Source organism: Plasmodium coatneyi, chromosome 10, assembly GCF_001680005.1.
Source record: "Plasmodium coatneyi strain Hackeri chromosome 10, complete sequence".
NCBI lineage: Eukaryota > Apicomplexa > Aconoidasida > Haemosporida > Plasmodiidae > Plasmodium > Plasmodium coatneyi.
The window spans coordinates 1,395,974-1,416,803 of NC_033565.1; the positions used below are offsets into that span (position 1 = coordinate 1,395,974).

Consider the following 20,830-nt stretch of genomic DNA (forward strand, 5'->3'; position numbering starts at 1 on the left):
CACTGATTCGTTCTTACGTTTATGCCTGAATTTTTTTTCCTATGTTTATCATCCCGAAATTTTTTTTCTACCTTTTTTTTTCCAACACTTTTGTTACCACCCTTTTTACCTTTCGCCTGAACATGTTCAGGTAAAAACTGTTAAACTTTGTTAACCGATTGTAGCGCAACTTGCTGTTTGGGAGTACCTGCGTGTAAGCGTTTCCAAACTTTGTTGTCAACGTCGAAAGGACGTCCTTTCGCTTCGTCCGCCCCTCGCGGCGGGGCGCATTTCCGTATAAGAAAAAGTGGTACATGTGTGCACAGCGCCGTTTTTTTTTTTTTTTTTTTTTTTAAGGGAACACAATTTGCAAACACGTCATCAATGGGTGGGAAAATTCCTTCTCGTGTGCATTTTTAAAATTGATGAGGAACAAGCACTCCATAGACGCAGGGAAAGTTCAATTGTCCAGTGGCCTCTCACCGTGCCGGGATTTGCGCAACAACGTCTGTGTGTGTGTGCGCATGCATCCACGCAGAAACGACTCTGCAAATTTGACTCTGCACAATCGCTCTGTACAAATGCCGCGTACATTTCCGCTGCACACTTTTTTTCCGACCTACCGGACATGCTAACACCCCACGCACGCGAAACTCGGCCCACTGCGGTAGTTCTGCTGCACGAGCAAACGTTTTGGAGGGATCAGGAAAGGCGAAAAATAAAACAGTAAAGAGGCAGTCAAGCATCCAATCTATCACCCAATCAGACGCGCTAACTAAACAAATGTAGCACTCGCATAAGTTCCCACTTGCATCAACCACAGACGGCCAGTAGACCCCTCCTATCCACCCATTAGCATGAACACCCGCCGTTGCAACGCACTTACATTATTGGCATCCCTGCTCTCCATGACTTCCCCCGGGTACAACCTAACCCCAGCGCATTCCATTACCCCGGAACAGACACAATGGGAAGTGGAACAAAACAACAGCGGGTGCAACAACCAAGTGTTACTAAAAATAATAAAAAACGAAATGAGCTTCGAGCAACTACCTTCCAATAGTCTACTCATGACGTCAAAGATATACAACATAAATGAGCTCTTCCTAAATCTTTTGGAAGATAAGAAATTGAGCAAAATTGTCAAGGCCTGTGGGGACTACATTTATTTGAAGAACCTTCGGATGGTTATCTTTACCATAAAGGAGAATGTGAACATGGATTTTTTGCGAAGCTTTTTCCGTGTCCTTATAAATAACGACGTGTGTGTAGAGTTCGACCAGGGGGCCTCTCCTCAGGATGGTTGACAATGGGGAGTGCATATATGGGAGGAGTAACAATCCCTGGTTCGTTACCACTCAGTTAGCAACCATGGGTTCCAAATTGCAAATCACATGAACAACACTGTCCGAGAGGGACTCTCCAGTGAAACTGGTAACTCGGGAGTTCCGCTCCTTCGCCGCAGTTGTCACGTTTGATATGTGTAAGCATGCGTAAATATGTATCTACACATGCATGTGTTTTTTTTTTTTTTTTTTTTTTTTTTGCCGTTTTAGTTATATGCGCAAAGAGAGCAATAATAAGTAAAAAGGAAATTGGGACACCATCGAATGGGGCGTAGGTACCTCCGAGGCCTGCCAATTTACGCGCAGGGATAGTCAGTTTTGTGTGAACAAGTCAAGGAGTAACCCTCCAGGGGCAGCGCCAAGTGCTCATGTGAATGTGTATTCCCCATTTGGAAATTATCCACATGTTGGGAGTTTCTCCCCCCCATTACCCACACACTGTCTAAAATAGACCCTCCTAAAAACAGTGCAATCGTTCAAGCATGTAATTAAGCGGTCGAACATATTTATTTGTTTTCTCGGGGATGTAACTCCTAAATGAGTTCGCCCCCTGGATAAGGGAAACTGTTCATGTGTTAATCTGTTCGGTGTTGTTACTATGGAGTTAGTTAGCTAGATAATTAGCTGCTTTTTTTTTTTTTTTTTTTTTATCTGTTCATAAAAAAGTGGAAAAAAAAAAAAAAAAATGGCTAGCTGAGTAGCCAAAATGAAGCAAGCAGAATGGGGAAAGAAACGACATTTTCGCTACTCCTGCGGTGTTGCAAAGCTTGACAGCAGACATACTCTTAACAGCGTAATATTAAAAACGGTTTTAATTTTGAAAAAATGAAAAGACAACACTTCAACTTTCAATTTACTTATTTCGCCATGTTAACAAAAAGTTATCGAAAAGTAGATCGAAAAAAGGTAGGACAGACAGGACTGTCCTTTTATTTTTTTTTTCTCCTGGCGTGTACTGCATTGGCATACAGACTTTCACTCGTTCTGATTGGTACCATTTAAAAAAAAAAAATAATAAAATAATAATAGTAACCCCACGTTATAGTCGGTATAATGATGCTTTCAAAGGAAAGACACCGACATGTAGGGGTTGCTACAATTTTTTTTCACATCATTGCATTGTTACTGTTTAGTGGAGATGGGACAGTCCACTGGTACAGAAGGGGAAGTGAGCTTCTTCAGCGAACTATGAATGGGAGAGTCCTTCAGGAGGGTCAAGTTGGCAGCATACCAAATGTATTACACAATTATAGTAAGACGAATTTGAGCACTCCCAGTTTCGTTCAGGTGAAACTGAAAGACAGTCACGATAGGAAGATCAGGAAAGGGGGGTCCACCACTCCGGAGGGAAATTACCGCATCCCTAATTGTGACGACACAGATGGAAGTTCTAATTTTTTTAAAAAATTCTACAGGTCGATGAAAGCCCTCGTAGGAATTACATCACATGACACAAGGTGGTGTTTAAAGTATGAGAAGTACAGAAGGTTTAAACAGCACCTTGTCTACATGGTACAGAGAAACCTATCCGTTGGGAAGACACGCGTTTGCCTAATTGACACAGGAGTTGATCAGCAGGATGAGGTAGTAGGACAATTTGTGAGAATATACAGGGGGGAACACAACGAAGGGGAAGACACCCAGTACGATGGAATAAACACGGAAAGGTGTAACCAGGAAAATTATGCCAGCTGCCAATCCAGCGATGTGGATGACGTAGACATGCACGGGACGTTTATAGCCAACACTGTAATTAGGAGGGATTTATTGATAAAGAGGGAAACGTACAAAAGGGACGTCGAACTTATTGTGTGCAAAGCGTTTGAAGATAGGGAGAGGACGAACTCGCATTTGGTGCCCCTCATAAAATGTTTGGAACATTGCAAAGAGAGGGGGGCCAAAGTGATCCACGTGGGGTATAATGTGCAGGGGGAGAGCGAAAAGTTGGTGGAAGTCATGCATGAATTGGAACGGGCCCAAATTGTTGTGGTGTCACCATCTCTTCAGGTGTACAATGGTGAAGGGGGGGAGTCTTCCACGCAGAAAATGTACCCCTCCTCCTTCGCAGACACTTTTGAAAACGTCTTTTCCGTGGGTGCCCTGAGGAACTCTCCCCAGGGGGGGCTGGCCCCCATCTCGGGTAACGCCAATCCAACGGGGGAACAATTACACAAGAGGGAAAATACAACTCTGTTTAGCTTCTCATATGGCAAGACCTTTCCATTTGGGAGGAGCCCCTCCTCGATGGTGGAAGACGGACTAGGGTACGCATCGGCCGATTTTGTAAGCACCCTAGTGATGATTCTTAACGTCAACCCTAAGTTATCTGTCAGCAGAATGAGGCACATTTTGAAAAGATCCATGGTGAAGAGGAGTGAACTGAAGGGGCTCTCCAAGTGGGGTGGCTATATCGACCTGTTTAAAGTGATTGAGGCGACGTTAAAGGAGAGGAATGAACTGTTAAAAAGGTTCCTACGAAAGATGGACGTGGATCTGGGGGAAGAAGTAACAAGTAGCAGCTTCAGGGGGGATCTATCCAAAGGTGGGTTGACAGGAAACCTTTGGGATTGGGCTGAGAGACCTCCCACTGATGAGGAACGGCCCAGCTTTGGTGAATCTATCACGGGGGAGGTGACCCCACGTTTAAACGTTGCGTCGGACGAGGGGGAAGAAGTGACTAGCCGTTTGGAAGACCAACTCATATTCCCACAACGCAGTGGTGAAATGGAACAGATGGAAAGGCAACTAGGAGGTGAAGCGATGAGCGGGTTAGACCCGGAGGAGGATGAGGAGGGAAACGACCTGGGCTACTACGACGTGGAACACTACGATATGGATGTTATTTCCCAAAAGAAGGAAGATTTTTCCGATGAGGTGGCCACTCTAAGTGAAGACCCCCCCAGTGACACCACCTACAGTAGTATGTACAATGATGAGGAGGATGTCTATCTGCCTGATGAGGAAAACAAATCGTTTTATGAAGACACGGGAGGAGTGCCAGTGCCAGTGGAAGAGGGGGTGTCGAGTCTCCCTTTGGGTTTCTCCTTTTTGGAAAATCACACCAGTGATTGGGGAAGTGTACTACCTGCACATCGTAGCAACGAACGGGTGCAAGTGTATGGATCTGGTGAAGGTACCTCTCTTCCTCTGAACCGTAGATCTGAGGGCGAAAGTGGTTTCCCAGAAAGGTGGGATGAACTGGGTACACACGCAATGAATGAGGAAGACAGTGATGAGCGTCACCACGGCCAAGCTGATTGGCTGACTCAGAGGAAAGGAACTAAATACGTAGATGACCCTGCATACGATGCGGGTAAGATGTATGGGAATTCACCGGAGGGTATTCCAGAAAGGGAGTTATTACGCGCTGACTGGGGGTTGTCAACACCATCCTTGTCGAGGTGGGATCGAAGCGGGGAGACATCCCCATGGAGAGATGAAAGTGAGGGGTATGCTTTTTCTCCCGAGGATGACACCAATTGGGGGGAGAAGCATGCTAGGAAGAGGCGAGCACTAGATGAACGGGGCAGAAGGCGAAGAAGATCCCGACGGGCAACGCCAAGGCAGAGGAGAAGGACCCCAACAAGAGGAAGAACTACGAGGAGGTTAACAAAGAGGGAAGCAGCTCTGGTGCGAAGAAATGAACAAACTAGAAAGAGCAGAAATTATAATGCTATGAGGTCTCGGAGAAGTGGTAATTATGGTAACATTCCGGAGCGTGGAAAAGCGGTGCCGACCTCTGCGCCAAAGATGCCACGCGTAGTTATGCGAAGGAGGTAAAGCACACCACACGTCACCCACCAGAAGGGGTTTCCCCTGCAGAAGGGGGATACCCTTGCGGTGGTGCAGAATGGGATGTGAGCCGAGGTTCAGCGGGTGGGTGCATGCCATGCGGACCATTCGTCTTTGTGTGTTCACTTGCGTACCGGTGTGCTGCACAGTGGTTTACTACGCAGTGGTGGTCTATGAACCCTTTCCCACCTGTGCGGTCATTAGCCCACTCGTTAAGTCGCTCCACTTTGTCCCCTTTTTTTTTTTTTTTTTTCTTAATTTTTTTCATTTTTTTTTTGTGCCAATTTAATTATACATACTCTTTTGCAAATGCGAAATGGGTGTCCCTCATTTGTGGTTACCCTATGGGGTGAGCAAAGAGAGCGGAAAAGCGATACGCCACGTTGTGCCTTCGTTTGGCTCTTTCCCGCACACATTGCGACTATGCGACTATGCGACTATGGGCGTTTTAACGGTAAATATGAACCTATGTCTATCTCACGTTAAGATAACATGGGGACATAAAGAGGAAGGTGCACCTAACACATGCAGGGCAACAACAAAAAAAAGTATCCCACTCAACTGCAAGGAGAAGAACGCTTTTCCCTTTATGAGGAGCTAAAATGGGAGTAAGCCAGGGAAAAAATATATATATGTATATATAAATATATATATATTTTTTAGTGGGTAGTTCTACGTAGGGGAAATCTTGCTTCTAAGGTGTAAGAATGATGACCCCCTGGTTGGGTTCCCCTTTCGGTTGGGTTTACATACACCTTGCGCATCTTTTGGGAAATCTAAAATAGGTGTGCACATGCATGGTGGGAAAATTGGACGCTTGGAGATTTGCCAATTTCATTCTGTTGTTATGTAAGTGGGTTGAAGAAATCTGAGGGTTGGATCATCATTGGTCATGCGTCATGGGTGGTGGTGCTGCTGCCCAGCGTGTGCACACATCGGGCGGTGCTAAGGGGTGTATTCCTCGGACGTTTGTCATTTCAGGTGTGTAAGTGGAGTTGTGCTCTCCTGTATTTCCGATTGCGCCCTTATTTTCCGCATCCCTGGGGAGGAAGCAAATCCCTAGTTGGTCTCTAAAACGCAGTGTGTAACAGATCATGCTTCCCGGCAATTTTTTTTTTTTTTCCCCCTTCACATTTTGTGTTTATTTTTTAGTTTATTTTTTCATGAAATGGTAAGGAGAGGAATTTTTTTTTTTTTTTTTTCACCCATTACACGAATGTTAAAAAAGATCAAACAGTAGAATGTGCTGAACGATGGTTACACTGCCGTAGTCCTGGCCGATGTTTGTTTCAGGGGTTATCGCAGCAGTCTGGGTGGTTATAACTGCCTAGTTGATTAGAGGCAGTAGTATGATCTGTTGGGAACTGAATCGTTTCCCCCCCTTTTCATTTACGTCCAACCGGTTCAGCTAAACCAGAATGTGTTTATACCCACTTGGACACGTGCACAAGGGAAGAAAACCGAAATGCTCTCCCTCTTATTGAACTGCACCCCCCCCACCCGTGAAGGAAAAATGACCATTAGAAAGTACCACTACGCCTTCGTTTGTTTTCTCATCTTCGGGATGGTAGAGAATGTGCCTATTCAATACAGAAGACACCACCTGCATGATGTAACGACGAGGAGAAAACATCGAACTGATGGTGGTGACTGTGGAGAGGGGGGAGGAGACAGTCTAATTTACTTCCAGGGGAGGGTTTTACGTGGGGTGTCTCCTGAAGTGCTCACGGGGGGGGAATTTCAAAGGGGGGTCGATTCTTCCTGGCCGCCTCCTCCCTCTGCCTATTCCCTCCCACAAGGGGATCACCTTCCCCCGGAGGATCAACACCACTTGGACGAAGTACTATCCAAAGTGAGGAAAAAAAAAATGATAATAAAATTTAAACCACAGGAAAACGGAGCGCAGTCCGCTCTGATGCAACAGAACATGGTGAATGTATTGGGGTCCTGTGGGAAAGTGAAGAAGCTGAGCCACATAGACCTTTACCTCTATGAGGTCTTTTCAAATATCAACGAGAAAGTGCTAAAGAATTGCCTGCGGGTGTTGACCAGTGGGCACATGCTGGTCGAGCAGGACTTTGAGATACATCCCGTCGAGGAGGGGGGCTGCACGAAAAGCACGGGTGGCCTTATCCCAATCGGAGCGATTGTTGACCACGCCCCCGTTAGGAATGGAGAGAACTTACGCAACCACCGTGGCACCTTTCAGCTGAACAATCAGATGGCGTTTAAAAACTTTTTGAGCAGACTTAAAAGTGATTGCAAGGGGACGAACATCATTAAGGGGTATGACCAAACGAAGATGAAGGAAGGGACGGAGTTGTCTGAGCCTCACGAACAGAATGACGTAAACGTGTGCATCGTGGATACGGGGGTTGATTACAACCACCGGGATTTGCGGGGCAACGTTGTTCATGTGCTGCATGGGCGGGATGTTGGAGGGGATCAGAACGTCGAGGGGGACGACAGTGGTGGGGATGGCAACAGCGGGGATGCTAGCACCGTGGAAGGAAGTGCAGTAGACGAAGCTGATCGGAGTGACCGTGGTGACCACCCAGGCGGAATGGACAACCACGGGCACGGGACGTTCATAGCGGGGATCATTGCAGGGAATTCGGAACGAGAAAACCACGGGATCAAAGGAATTTCTAGGAGAGCTAAACTAACCATATGCAAGGCGCTGAACAGTAAGAACGCCGGATTCGTTAGCGATATTTTAAAGTGCTTTAATTTTTGTGCATCGAAAGAGGCAAGAATTATTAACGCAAGTTTTGCCAGCACAAAGAATTACCTATCCCTATTTGAAGCGTTGAAGACGCTGGAGGAGAAAAGCATCCTCGTCGTTTCATCATCCGGCAACTGTTGCCCCACAGCCGAATCGAAGAACGCGTTTCCAGAGTGTAATTTAGATGTGAAGAAAGTGTACCCTACGGCTTATTCTAAGAAGCTACGTAACCTCATCACCGTTTCGAATATGATTCAGCAGGAAAATGGGGAAATGACTTTATCTCCTGATTCTTGCTATAGTGCCAAGTATGTCCACTTGGCTGCCCCAGGAGATAACATAATTTCTACCTTCCCAAGGAATAGGTATGCCATAAGCAGCGGTTCGTCGTTTTCCGCTGCTGTGGTTACTGGTTTGGCTGCCCTGGTGCTTTCGATTAATGCTCGTTTGAGTTTCGAGGAGGTGATTCGCCTGTTGCGGGAGTCCATTGTGGAAACGGAGTCCCTTCGGAGTAAGGTGAAGTGGGGGGGCTTCCTCGACGTGCACCACTTGGTTAGCGCAACTATTGCTCTTTCGGGAGGGGGGGTTAAAACAGCCAAGGAGTGAAGTCCTACCTACGGTGCCCACTCGGGCATCCATTTGGCTTACTTTTTTTTTTCTTTTTTTCGTCTTTGTTTTTGTGTTGACTTTTTTGTTTTTGTCTGGCTCACTTTTCCGTGTGGGTTTATAACCCTTCTTGGGGCAGCGCGGCGGGAAGGACTCCTCCTACGCTCGTTCGGAATGAGCTGAAGGGAGTTCCTCGTTGGCCGCTCCACAGGTAGCCACGTATACTTATCTGCCAAGTTTTTCGTGTCAAAAATTCTTTCCTTTCCGAGTGGCAAAACAGGTGACAAACGTCACCTCAGGGGGAGGGGGTGAACTCCCCGCAATATGTAAAATGCTTGCCACGAAATAGAGAAAAAAAAAAAAAAAACCTACTGATGCTTTTACTACATTTTTTGTTTAACCCGTTTTAGTGCTCCTACACGTGTAGGAAAATTGCGCACTTTTTTGCGCCCCCTATTCGTGGCATTCTTGCGGCATTTTTCCGCCATTTTGGGGAAAAGTGGGGATATAGGAAAAGTGCTTCATGTGGTATAGCGCCCTCAAAAAGAAAAAAAAAAACCGTTGACACATATATAATACCCCAGGGAGGAAAAACGCATATCTCATAAGGTGATCCATAAAACGGTTTGCCACGTTATACAAATGCATATTTCCATTCATTGTTCCCTACCGCCAATTTGCACTGCCGCGGTGGAGATTTACCCGTTTCCCAACGGGGTGCTTGAAAGCTATGCTAAACAGAAAAAAAAAAAAAAAAAAATGCCCCCAAAGTAGCGCAAGCCATCCCCTTAAAGAACTAAAAAAAAAAAAAAAATGGATAAGCGACCAATACGTGGAGAGTAAAATAAGCCATATACACGCCTGGTGTCAACTTCTACAGGTTAACAAATGGGTGCAATAAAAAGGGTGGTTAAAGGTCTTGTGCGTGTCCCCCCCGCCCCCGCTTGATGCCTCTCTTTCTGAAATACCGTCGTTCACGCATATTCAACTCTGCAAAAAAAAAAATAAAATAAAATAAAAATAAGGAAAAGGAAAAGGAAAAGGAAAACGGCTCAGTGGGGACAAGTACGCAGAAGGAATAATGAACAAACGAATTAATGCATAAACGAATGGCTAATTTTAGTGAGTGCTCTTCCGGCATACGTAGAGGGCAATCGTAAATGTTGCGCGCACGTGTTAAACGCAATGCACGCGCTGAACAACATATGTAGCAGTAACACCTGCTCTTTACGCGTACCTTTTTTTGTATTCCCCATCGCACGCCCCTTATTTGAAGGCATAAAAAAACTGCATACACAAGGAAAAAAAAAAAAAAAAAAAAAAACAGAAGAAAAAGAAGAGGAAAAGAACGCTTCTTTTTGTAAACGCTGCAAAACAGCTAAATTATTATATATATATATTTATATGTATATATTTTTTTTTTATTCCCTTCGACAACACTGAAAACAACAAAAGGATCCTTTTCGCGCGTTACTCCCTTGGGCAGTGAACGACTGACATACATTTTTTCGCGAAAGCTGAATTTTGCTTCGAACGCAAATATAAAAAGATTCACAGGAGCGTGCATCGCGTTACTCCCCCCCCTTCTTTTTCTGTTCCAAAGGGAAGCCCCTTCGAAGTTTGCGAGGTAAGGTGAGCAGTGGATGCTCTGATCGCTGTGATTGATATGATCGCGGTGATTTCTGTGGTTGGCGTGATTTTTGGCCTGCGCGGCGAGGAGGGAAAATACGCCGTGGCCTGCCAAACAATCCTTGAAAAAATTTCCTTGCGCAATTACGCATGGTTGGCTACGTACAGTGTTAAGCCCCTGTAGAGATATGCATATTTCAGTTGGCCCGCTTGTTGGCGTCAACTCTTCGTACAGTGAAGCGGGTACTTCACCTGTTCGTTGTATGTTCACTGATTAACTGATTAACGGATTGATGCCCCCCCTTGCAGCACCCAATGGCGACCGTGAGACCCGTGGCGAACGTGTATAGCACGAGCAGCAAGCAGGTGGTTGGAGAGGTGGAAATTCCTGTGGTGTTTCAAACACCCATAAGGAGTGACCTCGTGCAGGAAGTTTTTAAGAACGTATCGAAGAACAGAAGACACCCATACGCAGTAAAGTTGGAGGCAGGGTATGAAACATCTGCTGAATCATGGGGAACAGGAAGAGCAGTGGCAAGAATTCCCAGGGTACCAGGAGGAGGAACCCACAGAGCAGGACAAGGAGCCTTTGGAAATATGTGTAGAGGTGGAGGGATGTTTAACCCAACGAAGATATGGAGAAGGTGGGGAAGGAAAGTAAACCTGAAGGAGAAGCGTTACGCGGTTTGTTCATCCATTGCAGCTAGTGGTGTTACATCGTTGGTCCTAGCGAGAGGACATAGAATCTCCAACATTAAGGAAGTACCACTGGTAGTTAGCGATGACATGGAATCCATTAGCAAGACGAAAGATGCGCTGAAATTTCTAATAACTTTAGGACTGAAAGATGAAGTGAACAGACTAATTAAGTCCAAAAAGATTAGAGCTGGAAAAGGAAAAATGAGAAATAGGAAATACCGAATGAGGAACGGCCCTCTCATTATATACAACAAAGATTCTGGCGTGAAAAAAGCCTTTAGAAATATCCCTGGAGTTGATTTGTGTAAGGTTACCAAGTTGAACTTGCTAAAGTTGGCCCCCGGTGGATCCATTGGCAGACTATGCATTTGGAGTGAAAGCGCATTCAAACAGTTGGACGTAATGTATGGAAGGATCTACAAAAAGAATGTTACGAAAAAAAATTACATCCTACCAAAGTCTATTATGGCTAACTCAGATATCTACCGAATTATTAGCAGCGAACAGGTACAGGCAACCCTGCTGGCGAAGAAGAGACCCTGCAAGAAGAGACTACAGAATAAGAACTCCCTCACGAACTTTGCCGTCAGATGTAGACTGAACCCGGCGTATAAGCTGCTCAGATCCCTTGCTATCATGAAAATGAAGAAGAGCATCGAAGCCAAGAAGAACAACAAGAAGGAACTCAGGGTTAAGAAGAAAATAGAGAAGAAGGAGCTGCAAAAGGTTAACCACGCCTACTACACCAGCATTGCCAATTCGCTGAAACGCAAGAAGAAGAAGGAGGAGAAGAAAGCCAAATCGAAGAAAGACGCCGACAAGGCGCTCCTCCCCACGGCAGGGGATGAATAAGTGCCTATTACCGGGTACGCACTGTTCGGGGTGTGCATAACAGGAGGGAAAGAGGAATGATGGAAGAGAAAATATAAATGAGGAAAGATGAAGGAGAAGGAAATGCTCCCCATTAGGAGGGGACGCCCCGACTGGCAACGCTGCCCCCGCTCCCCCCGTCCGAATGCGACCATATCGATGCATATTTTTTTCTTTTTTTATTCCTAGTTGGTAAATATATATGTATGTATATGCTGTATATATGTGTGGATTATTCATGCGCCCCTTTTTTTTTTTTTTTATCGCTCCATGTTGCTTTTTCTCGTGTGCGCCCTATTTTCTGCGCCGAGTTATTCTTTCACCACCTCTCTCCCCCTACATGGCACGTGCCACGTGCAACTTTAAAGACATTAATAACAGGAATGCTTGAATTTTTATTGCTTAAAATTATAACTGCGTTGTAATGGGGATTGAACCTTTTCGACGTGGCACTTTCTGGTTCCTACACACCGTGAGGAACATGGAAAAGGGGGGATAACACAGCATTATGTGTGTCAGCAGAGTTGCTATGGAGGCAATCACGGACGTAACGGCGAATAGGCGCTGTTGTTACGAATATTGAATGGACCGTGTCAACCTTGACCGGTACAGCCGTATTGGTACGTGGGCATGTAGCGCAAAAAATTGCACTTGAGCTATGAGAAAAAAGCGACCTCCATTTTTAGCGCAGTTAACGTTCAGTTGAATCGTTTGAAAATTTTTTTTTTTTTTTTTTTTTTTTTTCTCCTCTTTTTTGCAAGCGAATTGATAGGAACCTACATGGACTGAATCTGCCCACGTATCAGCTGCATTAGTGAGGAGGCCTCCCCTTTTTTTTTTTTTACAACTTGTTTGGGCTAGAGTAACTATTCCAACCCTGTGACACACCCCATGTGTATCAGCCGAAACGTACAGGTTCACATGGATTGAGGTGTGCATGCACGCCCCGCCCTCCCTCGAGCAGCATACCCACTTCAAACAAATGAGTGTCAACCGCATTAACAAAATCCTGCTCTGTTCCAAAGTTGAGTTCAAGTCGATTGGGAAGGTGGAATTCTATGCGAGCGCGTCCAACCGGGTCGTCAGGTAAGTCGGTTCCCTTGCGTGTTGGCAGGACCCCACGGGCGGTTCAGCAGTTTAGCAGTGCAGTTGTCACGCCAATTAAATGCCCAAGGAACTTCCTCCACCTGTTAAATACACCCCCCCTCGTAGCGACTTCCGAACCTTCTTTCTGCCCATGCTCAAGTACAACAATTTCAACGTGGAGTTCGCCTTCCACCCCGCGGATGGAAAAGACGAGAAGGTCATCCTATGGCCAAGTAAATTACCCTCATGATGGCATCATATTTACGTGCATACGGCGTGTGTGTATGATTATGTTAGTCTACTCTTTTTTTTTTCCGTACTGTCGAACGAAACCGTTTCGTACACACCCATTCTCCCACTTTAGGAAATAAAGACACGCACACCCTCAACCTGGGGCTGTACAGGTACAGCCAGCTGTTGTACGACCGGATGGTTTTCCTGGACCGGAAGTTCTCAGAGTAGCACGAAGCATGGCTAAACGCGGGGGGGAGAGTTCCCATCACGGGGGACTCCAAAGGTTGGCTTCCCCCTCGCATGCACCATAACGTATATTCACCTGGAGGGACATAACAGAAGGCATATTTATTTGTCAACCCGCTCTATTGGCGTGTAAGTAACCCCCCGCAACAGTCTTTTCCTCATAAAGGAATGAACAAAAAGGGGGGTGAAGAAATAATTTCCCATTCACTTTAACGATGAGCGATTAGACCCTCAATTTCTTCCTCTTCCTTTTCTTCCTTTTTTTTTTTTTTTTTTTTTTTTTTTTGTACGTTCTTGTGCTGGACAATGCGATGCTTACCTTCTTCCCTGTTAATCTTCTCCATCCTCCTGGAGTGCACATTTGATTGAGTGGAAAATATCTTCGCCCTCCCCCCCAGGAAATGTGCACATTTCCGTATGCGTCATTTCAAATTATTCTTCCACTTTGCAACTTAGCATGCATATCACCTCATTTTTGTGTACTTCGTGAAATTTGGAAAAATTACACACGTTTACATGAACGGGTGGCCACATGACGCTTCGCCTGTCCCACGCACACTCCCCTTCACTCCACCTTACGTATTTGTATCCTTGGTGGGGTTGGTTTGATTTGGTCGCAAGTGTTACTCAGCCCTTTGTTCGTCCGCTTGGCCGTCCAATCCACTTTTATACACACATTTTTCAGGCCGCACTTTACTTCCCCCCAGTCAACGCGTACCTACTGCTTGACGAACAAACAAAGAACTTCGCGCACATGCCTACGCGCATACGGCGTATTGGTAGTAAATGTTCTCATGTGTATATTTGTTTTAAGATATAGCTTTTTTTTTTTTTTTTTTTTTTTCTTGTTCATACTTATTTTTGTTCATACTTTTTTTGTTCATACTTATTTTTGTTCATACTTATTTTTGTTCATATTTTTTTTTGTTCATATTTTTTATTTTTTCAATTTTGATTACCCTATTCATATGTCCACGTTAACTTTTTGCATTTCATGTGGCTTACAAAGCAGACTGATTTTACAGAATAATTTGCGGGGGAATTTTCCGGAGGATACTTACCCCTCCCACTCGGCATCAGACCGATTGCTTGTGCAAGCATCGATCCGCGAATGGCGTGAAGTGGTAAAAATTAAGACTGTTTCTTTTTTCTTTTTTGAGCCCACCTTTGTCACCCTAACTATTTTGATGTCCGTTTGTCCGTCAAATTGTCTACCCATTTGTGTGTCAAAAATTTTGGCCCATTGTGTGTCAAAATTTTGACCCGTTTGTCTGCGCCTAGTTGTTCGTTTTTTTTTTTTTTTTTGTGCCCACCTTTGGCGGCTTCCATTTTGTTGTCCGTCTAGCGGGTTTTACCTTTTGTCCACCGTCCCCACCTACGCCGCTACCCTCCGCGCGAACCCATGGGGACAGAAAAAGCGACCAACGGAAATCATGGAGAGAAGAGCAAAAGCAAGAGCAAGGCGGTGCGCCACGTGGGGGACTCTCCTACGAAGTTGGGCGAAGACACCCCCAAAAAAGGGGAATTCAAAAAAGCGGTGCCGAAGAAAAACATCCTGGGTAATTACAAAGTGAACAAAGGGCCCTTCCTGTCGAGCGAGAAGTTAGGCAAAAATGCAGACTCCTCCGAGAAAGACGATACACCCAGTGGGAACAACGAAGACAGTGATGAGGAGAGCGACCTTAGCATGAGTGTTGCACGGGGCGGAGGCACTCGATCAGGGGGGGATACCATGGGTGCAAAAGGGGAGGCCACCGATCAGAGTGGCCCCAGTGACATCAAAATTTTAGTGACCAAGGATGAACCTCTGCACACGCTGCCATCTGGAGCCGTGGAGAGGAGAGCCCCGCTGAACCCCTTTGCATCCCCCATTCTAGGAAAGTACAGGAGAAAAAAGAAAAACGCCAAAGTAAAGGTGAAGGATCCAAGACTTAATAACAACCCACTGGTAGGACGGTTAATCGTTTGTATATCCTCGACGGCCATCCTATTTTGGGTCTTCTTCGCAGAGATGATATTCAACTACAACACATTTAATGGAAGGTGTATTTCGAAGGTACTCTACCCTATATACACAGAAAGTGTAATAAAGAAGAGGGAACCTTTTTATGTATTCCTAGGTTATGGAGCGTGTGAATACAATTTAGAGGAGAACGCATCGGATAGGCATTTCATTGGAACGAAAGCATCCGATAAAGGTTGGCCCACAAATAAAGTAGAACATAATGCAGATGGAAGAGGAGATTCCAGTTGGGACAGTGTAAATACACGTGTATATAATCAGTTAGGGGGGTTGAACACAAATTATATTAGAAACTATGGGGAGATTTATCGTCTCTTTTGGTCTGTCTATTTGCACGGTGGGTTCATGCACATAATTTTTAATGTGATATGTCAGATACAAATCCTTTGGATGATAGAACCCGATTGGGGATTCCTTCGAACTTTGCTTCTTTTTTTTATATCCGGTGTTACAGGGAATTTATTGTCTGCTGTTTGTGATCCCTGTGGTGTCACCATCGGATCGTCCGGTTCGTTGTATGGTCTGATAGGAGCGCTTTTCACCTACCACATAGAGTACTGGAAGACCATTCCGAGGCCATGCTCTGTGCTAATCTTCATGGTTGTCGTAATAATATTTGGCATTTTCATTGGTATGTTTGGGTATACAGATAATTACGCTCACATGGGTGGTTGTCTGGGGGGTATACTCTACGGCTTTGCTACTATAACGACTGTTTCCGCAGCAGATAAGTGCACCTTAGGGGAACGTATGTTGACTTCGCCTCCCTTTTCATGGTTCCTGTCCAATGAGACGAAGGAGTTAATTAACGCCAAAGCGAAGGAAAAGAAAATACGAGGAGAAAATTACCGAAAGAAACAGATCGCTAACAAGGTACACAAGGAAGACGCTTTCCATGTTATGATGGCTCTCATGAAGAAACGAATCAATGATGAAGGAAGACCCCCATGTAGAATGAAAATGCGAGAATGGATTGTCCGGATTACTGCCGCCTCTGCTCTGATCATCATGTGGATCGTCCTCTTCATCTACCTACTGAATGAGACCGCCTACAAGTCCTACACCCCCATGGGCCAAATCAAATTCACTGGAGTTCATACCTGCTTCTGCTGCGAGGTCACCAAGGAAAAGTTCCCCTATATCAGCGTCGGCAACTTTTACTGGTGCTTCACCAACGAGGACGCCACCAAGTACTACTGCGGCAAATAAACGCCTGCAGCGAGGACGTGGTGATGTAGCCAAGCCGATCGGATGGGGAGATGAAAAGACGCAACGCGTGAAGGGGCCCTCTTCACCATCTCCTAAATGTTTTCTCCACGTGCGGTTGATCGGTTGATCGGTTGTGCGGCATGGTGGCGCCGGTTCTGCTCCTGGCGCGAATTATTTTTAAGCCCCGTGTGTGCACACAAGTCCGTTGCATGCCTGTTTGATTTGTTTGATTAATCTGTGTCATGTTAATGTGTTGCCCGTTAATGTGTAAGATGATAATGTGTTTTCTGATCATATGTTCCCTGTTAATGTGTGCGTGCGTTCGTAGGTGCATCCGCGCACCGCACCTGCCAGCGATGATAAAACACCTACTGGAAATTAAAGAGACGCTTCGTTTCGTTCACGACGTTTTGTATAAGCGTGGAGAAGTAGACAGGCCTTGAATGCGTGCCTGCATTTGGGGGGGAGTGGGGTTAATAAATCGATATGGCGGAGAAGGCAGCTAATTAGGGGTAGCACTATCGACGGTAGCATTAGTGTCCGTGCCAGAGGTCCCCCCCCGTTACGGAAAAAAGAAGGGTTCCCCCCGATGAGTCGAAATATGCAAAAGCAGGCCAACGATGAGGTAACACAAAAATTATTTTATATTTAAAATTTTTTTTTTTTCTTTTCACATTTTGGCAAAAGGAGAAAAAAAAAAAAAAAGCGTAAAAAGATCCGCAACGGGGGTGCCACCCATATTGGGGCGATGCATAAGAGTTACCCACGGAGGGGTCTCCACGATGGGACTTGCAAAAATGTTTGCACACAAGGACAATGTGACGATGAGACAATGTGACAATGCGGCAATGCAACAATGCAACAATGCAACAATGCAGCGATGATGACACACCAGGTGTGGTGGAACGCCGCTGCGGCGGCCTGTCCGCATTTCAATCGTTTAGATAACCATAGTAATCCACTTGATACCAGGGGAGTAGACTTTGGAAAAAGGCTATGATTAAATTGCTATTTAGGGAGACGTAATAATTGGAGGGTGTTGTGGGTATATGGGGAGAGTAAGTTCTATTTTTTTCCATCATAAAATCTGGTAGTAGGTAATTGCTTGACTTGAATTCTCCGACCCGGACGTCCTTGTATTTGTTTATGTCCAGGAGGGGGATCTTGCTGTGCCACTGTGCTCGTGCTTTATCCAGCGCTTGGGCGGCTACGAAGGGGCGTCACGAAAAAAGGGGGCAGATATGAAGAAGGGTAGGGGTAAAAGCATATGATGAAGGGGCGCCGCAACGCATATATCACTACGTGGAGGAGGGACCTACCTGAGGGATCCCTGTACATATCATGCAGGAACGCACTGCACACGTGGAACCACGTGATGATTTTTTCCGACTTGTAATATATGTTGTTCTTTTCTAAGTAGCAGGAAATTATCTTCTGCACCGTTTCATTCTCTCCTAGGCGAAATAGACTAGGGGAGGAAAATGGAGGGCTGGCCAGGATATCCTGAAAGGACGTCTCATAAATGGTCTTCTTCACCACTTTAGTCGTTTTAAAATTGTTGTAATTAAGAAACGTTTGGAGGAAGTTGGGGAAGCAGAGGAGTGCTCTTAGGAGGGTTACGTGTGCCGAAAAGGACAGGGAGGGTTGTTCCTTCTTCGGTTGGTGGGGGCTCTGATCAGGCTGAGCATGACCACTTTGGTCATGTCTACCTGCTTTGCTATCCCCGTGGCAGTCAAAACGGATGGCGCAGTGGGGACTTAGAAATCGACATTCCTCATATGTGAAGGCGCTCACCAGGTCGTTCACGCTGATCAAGCGAATCTCCTGGTGGTCAACAAAGTTGTTATTTTTCAGGTACATGCTTAGCGGAAGGGAGAAGGCGAAGTTGGGCAGGATGAAGTGCAACCTTATTTCGAAATTGTCGAAGAGGAGTTTGCTCTGCAGGGTATTTTCGACCCGTTCGTCTTCGATGCGTTCGTCGCCTTTGCAGGCCCCTTCCTGGGGGTCATCCTTGTCTTGTTCATCCTTCTCATCCGGCTGACCGACGGAGTGCTGCTCAGGTCCCACGGACAACTCTGATCCGTCTTCGCTCTTCAACCGATAAAGGGGTTCATCATTCGAATATGTATCATTTGGGGGTTCCCTTTTTTCGTTATTCATTTTTTTCAATTCGTCTGTTCGTTGCTCCGTAGTGGGAGATGCACATTCTTCCTCAGTGTATCTATTGATCAGTTGGTTGGCATGACCTGACGGTTCGGCCCCCTCTGCAGGTGCTGCTTGTACTGCTGCTGTCGTTGTTGCCCCTGGTTCCGGTGCTATACCGGTGTGTACGTTCCCCTCCTGGTCAATATAATATTGAGCCGATTGCCTCTTCCAAAGGTCTTGGTCCCACTTGGGGGGATGAATTTCTGGAAACTTCATCTCGTCATGGAAGGGGTTGTCCTGTGCTGAGGGGAAGGAGGTGGCTATGATCTGGCTGAGCCTCGCAGGAGGAACGACGCACTGCACATTTTGTATGACAAAATTGAAGGAGAAATAAATGAGGAAATCAAAGAGGTTGCATTTTAAAATTAAGCTGTCGATTCGAAGGAGGATACTGCACAGATCAAATTGGAGGTCAATTTTACACAACAGTTTTGCAACTTCAAGGGCGGTAATCGTACAGGCTTCATTTTCTAAAGACATCATGTGCATATAAAGCGCTTTAAACAACGCTTTGTTGTCATACAGGTAAGGGTTCACAAAAATTTGTCTTTGCTTGTTCAGGTTATTCGGATGGAAGTCTATATGAAAGACGTGTTGTAAAAGGAGAAGAGACAATTTAGTGAATTTATTGGCCACCTCAAAATTGTTGGACTCGTTATAATATTCTGAGAGGACTAATAACGTGTCCACATGGAAAGGGAACTTTTTTAGCAAATTGTGCATTGCTTCTATGTCGTGCGTATCTAGCAGAACATAGAAGAGGTTCTCTGCTTCGAGGTAAAGTTTGTACTTTTCCAGTTTGAACTCATTCCCATATTTTTTCATGGACATTGGTGGATGGACAATCTTCGTGCTGTAATCTTGTATCAGCCAATTTTTTATATATTTTATTTTACTCTTTTGGATGAATTTTTTTTCCTTTACAAAATCCTTTCCAAAGATTCTTTTCAATTCTATATTCACGTCGAAGTTTCCTTTTTCTAGCTTCAAGCAGTAGTCATATTTTTCGTGTGTGCATGCTGACAATTCGGGGAGGTTCATTTGGGATGGATCATCCCCTCCCTCCTGTGCCTCCTCATCGGAGTCTTTCCCATTTGGGTGTCCCTCCGTTTTTTGCTTCGTTTCCGCATTTATTGTGTGTAGTATGTCGTCGATTTCTTCGTCCAGGTTTTTCTTTTTCTTTTTCTTCTTCTTCGAACTACGCGGGGGTGGGGCTCCATTACCACCATTTGGCGATTGCTTCTCTTTTATGCCATTTTGTGATTGCTTTTCTTTTGGGCCATTTTGTGATTGCTTTTCTTTTGCGCCACTTTGCGCTACTTTTCCTTTCCCCTTTTCGGCCTCCCCATCAGGTTGACTAGGCGTGCTACCGTCACTCCCCTCCGAGTCGTCCAGATACGCAAAGACGCTCTTCTTCTTTGGCCTAACCGTCACCGCCTCCTCCTCCTCCACCAACTCTCCAAGTGTTTTTATCTCATCACGGGTCTTCTCCTTTAGAAATTTCTTCAACAGTCGACTAGACATGTTTCTGCTAAGCCGATTGTTTTGAACGGGCGAGTGTATGTAGGGGGGGTCATTCAGTTGGGAAGAAGAAACCCATGTGCTGCATCCAGCGGTGGTGCAGAACTGGGCAGTATAAACCTACGCCTGGGGGGCGTTTACTCCCCGTCGTAGGCGATTCAGGAGGTGTTTGCCAATGTTAGGGGCTTCACCTACTTCCTATTTACTTTTCGCGAGAACATACCACTGCATGCTCATTCATTCGGAGGGAAAAAAAAAATAAAAAAATAATAATATGAAACGGCAAGGTTCCAAAAAGTACGTTGCTGCAATAGAGCAGTAACCAATTCGGGTATTCAAAAAAAAAAAAAAAAAAATATGAAACGGCAAGGTTCCAAAAAGTACGTTGCTGCAGTAGAGCAGTAACCAATTCGGGTATTCAAAAAAAAAAAAAAAAATATCAACTCGGCGCAACATGGAAAAAGTACCAACACTGATAAAGGGGACCTTCGCCTATGTGACCCTCCCCCCTCGATGCGCAGCGTAATGAATTACAAATACGTACTCTACTCTGCGACGGAAAAAAAAGAGAAATTTGTTTTAAAAAGGGAAAAGAAAGGAGGACCGGGGGGAAGGATGCAGAATCCTCCCACGTGGGGCCAACAAATTAGTACAGGTTTC

General features: G+C 45.4%; 6 protein-coding genes across 6 annotated transcripts; 5 read left to right on the top strand and 1 right to left on the bottom strand.

Annotated features, from left to right (window-relative positions):
* Positions 1-836: 836 nt before the first annotated feature.
* PCOAH_00031030 (Uncharacterized protein) lies at positions 837-1,286 on the top strand (the record flags this gene model as incomplete). The annotated part of the gene is made up of 1 exon (XM_020059903.1): positions 837-1,286. One exon carries the CDS (start codon positions 837-839, stop codon positions 1,284-1,286), a length of 450 nt encoding a protein of 149 aa, XP_019915392.1.
* A 1,227-nt stretch (positions 1,287-2,513) lies between these two features.
* Positions 2,514-8,448, top strand: PCOAH_00031040 (Uncharacterized protein; the record flags this gene model as incomplete). The annotated part of the gene is made up of 2 exons (XM_020059904.1): positions 2,514-5,028; positions 6,626-8,448. 2 exons carry the CDS (start codon positions 2,514-2,516, stop codon positions 8,446-8,448), a joined length of 4,338 nt encoding a protein of 1,445 aa, XP_019915233.1.
* Positions 8,449-10,392: 1,944 nt separating this feature from the next.
* On the top strand, positions 10,393-11,628 carry PCOAH_00031050 (50S ribosomal protein L4e; the record flags this gene model as incomplete). Its single annotated transcript, XM_020059905.1, has 1 exon — positions 10,393-11,628. One exon carries the CDS (start codon positions 10,393-10,395, stop codon positions 11,626-11,628), a length of 1,236 nt encoding a protein of 411 aa, XP_019915399.1.
* A 1,000-nt stretch (positions 11,629-12,628) lies between these two features.
* On the top strand, positions 12,629-13,194 carry PCOAH_00031060 (Uncharacterized protein; the record flags this gene model as incomplete). Its single annotated transcript, XM_020059906.1, has 3 exons — positions 12,629-12,732; positions 12,859-12,965; positions 13,097-13,194. 3 exons carry the CDS (start codon positions 12,629-12,631, stop codon positions 13,192-13,194), a joined length of 309 nt encoding a protein of 102 aa, XP_019915431.1.
* Positions 13,195-14,614: 1,420 nt separating this feature from the next.
* PCOAH_00031070 (Rhomboid-like protein) lies at positions 14,615-16,444 on the top strand (the record flags this gene model as incomplete). The annotated part of the gene is made up of 1 exon (XM_020059907.1): positions 14,615-16,444. One exon carries the CDS (start codon positions 14,615-14,617, stop codon positions 16,442-16,444), a length of 1,830 nt encoding a protein of 609 aa, XP_019915272.1.
* Positions 16,445-16,812: 368 nt separating this feature from the next.
* Positions 16,813-20,173, bottom strand: PCOAH_00031080 (Uncharacterized protein; the record flags this gene model as incomplete). Its single annotated transcript, XM_020059908.1, has 3 exons — positions 16,813-16,895; positions 17,394-17,651; positions 17,764-20,173. 3 exons carry the CDS (start codon positions 20,171-20,173, stop codon positions 16,813-16,815), a joined length of 2,751 nt encoding a protein of 916 aa, XP_019915263.1.
* Between the last annotated feature and the right edge of the window lie 657 nt (positions 20,174-20,830).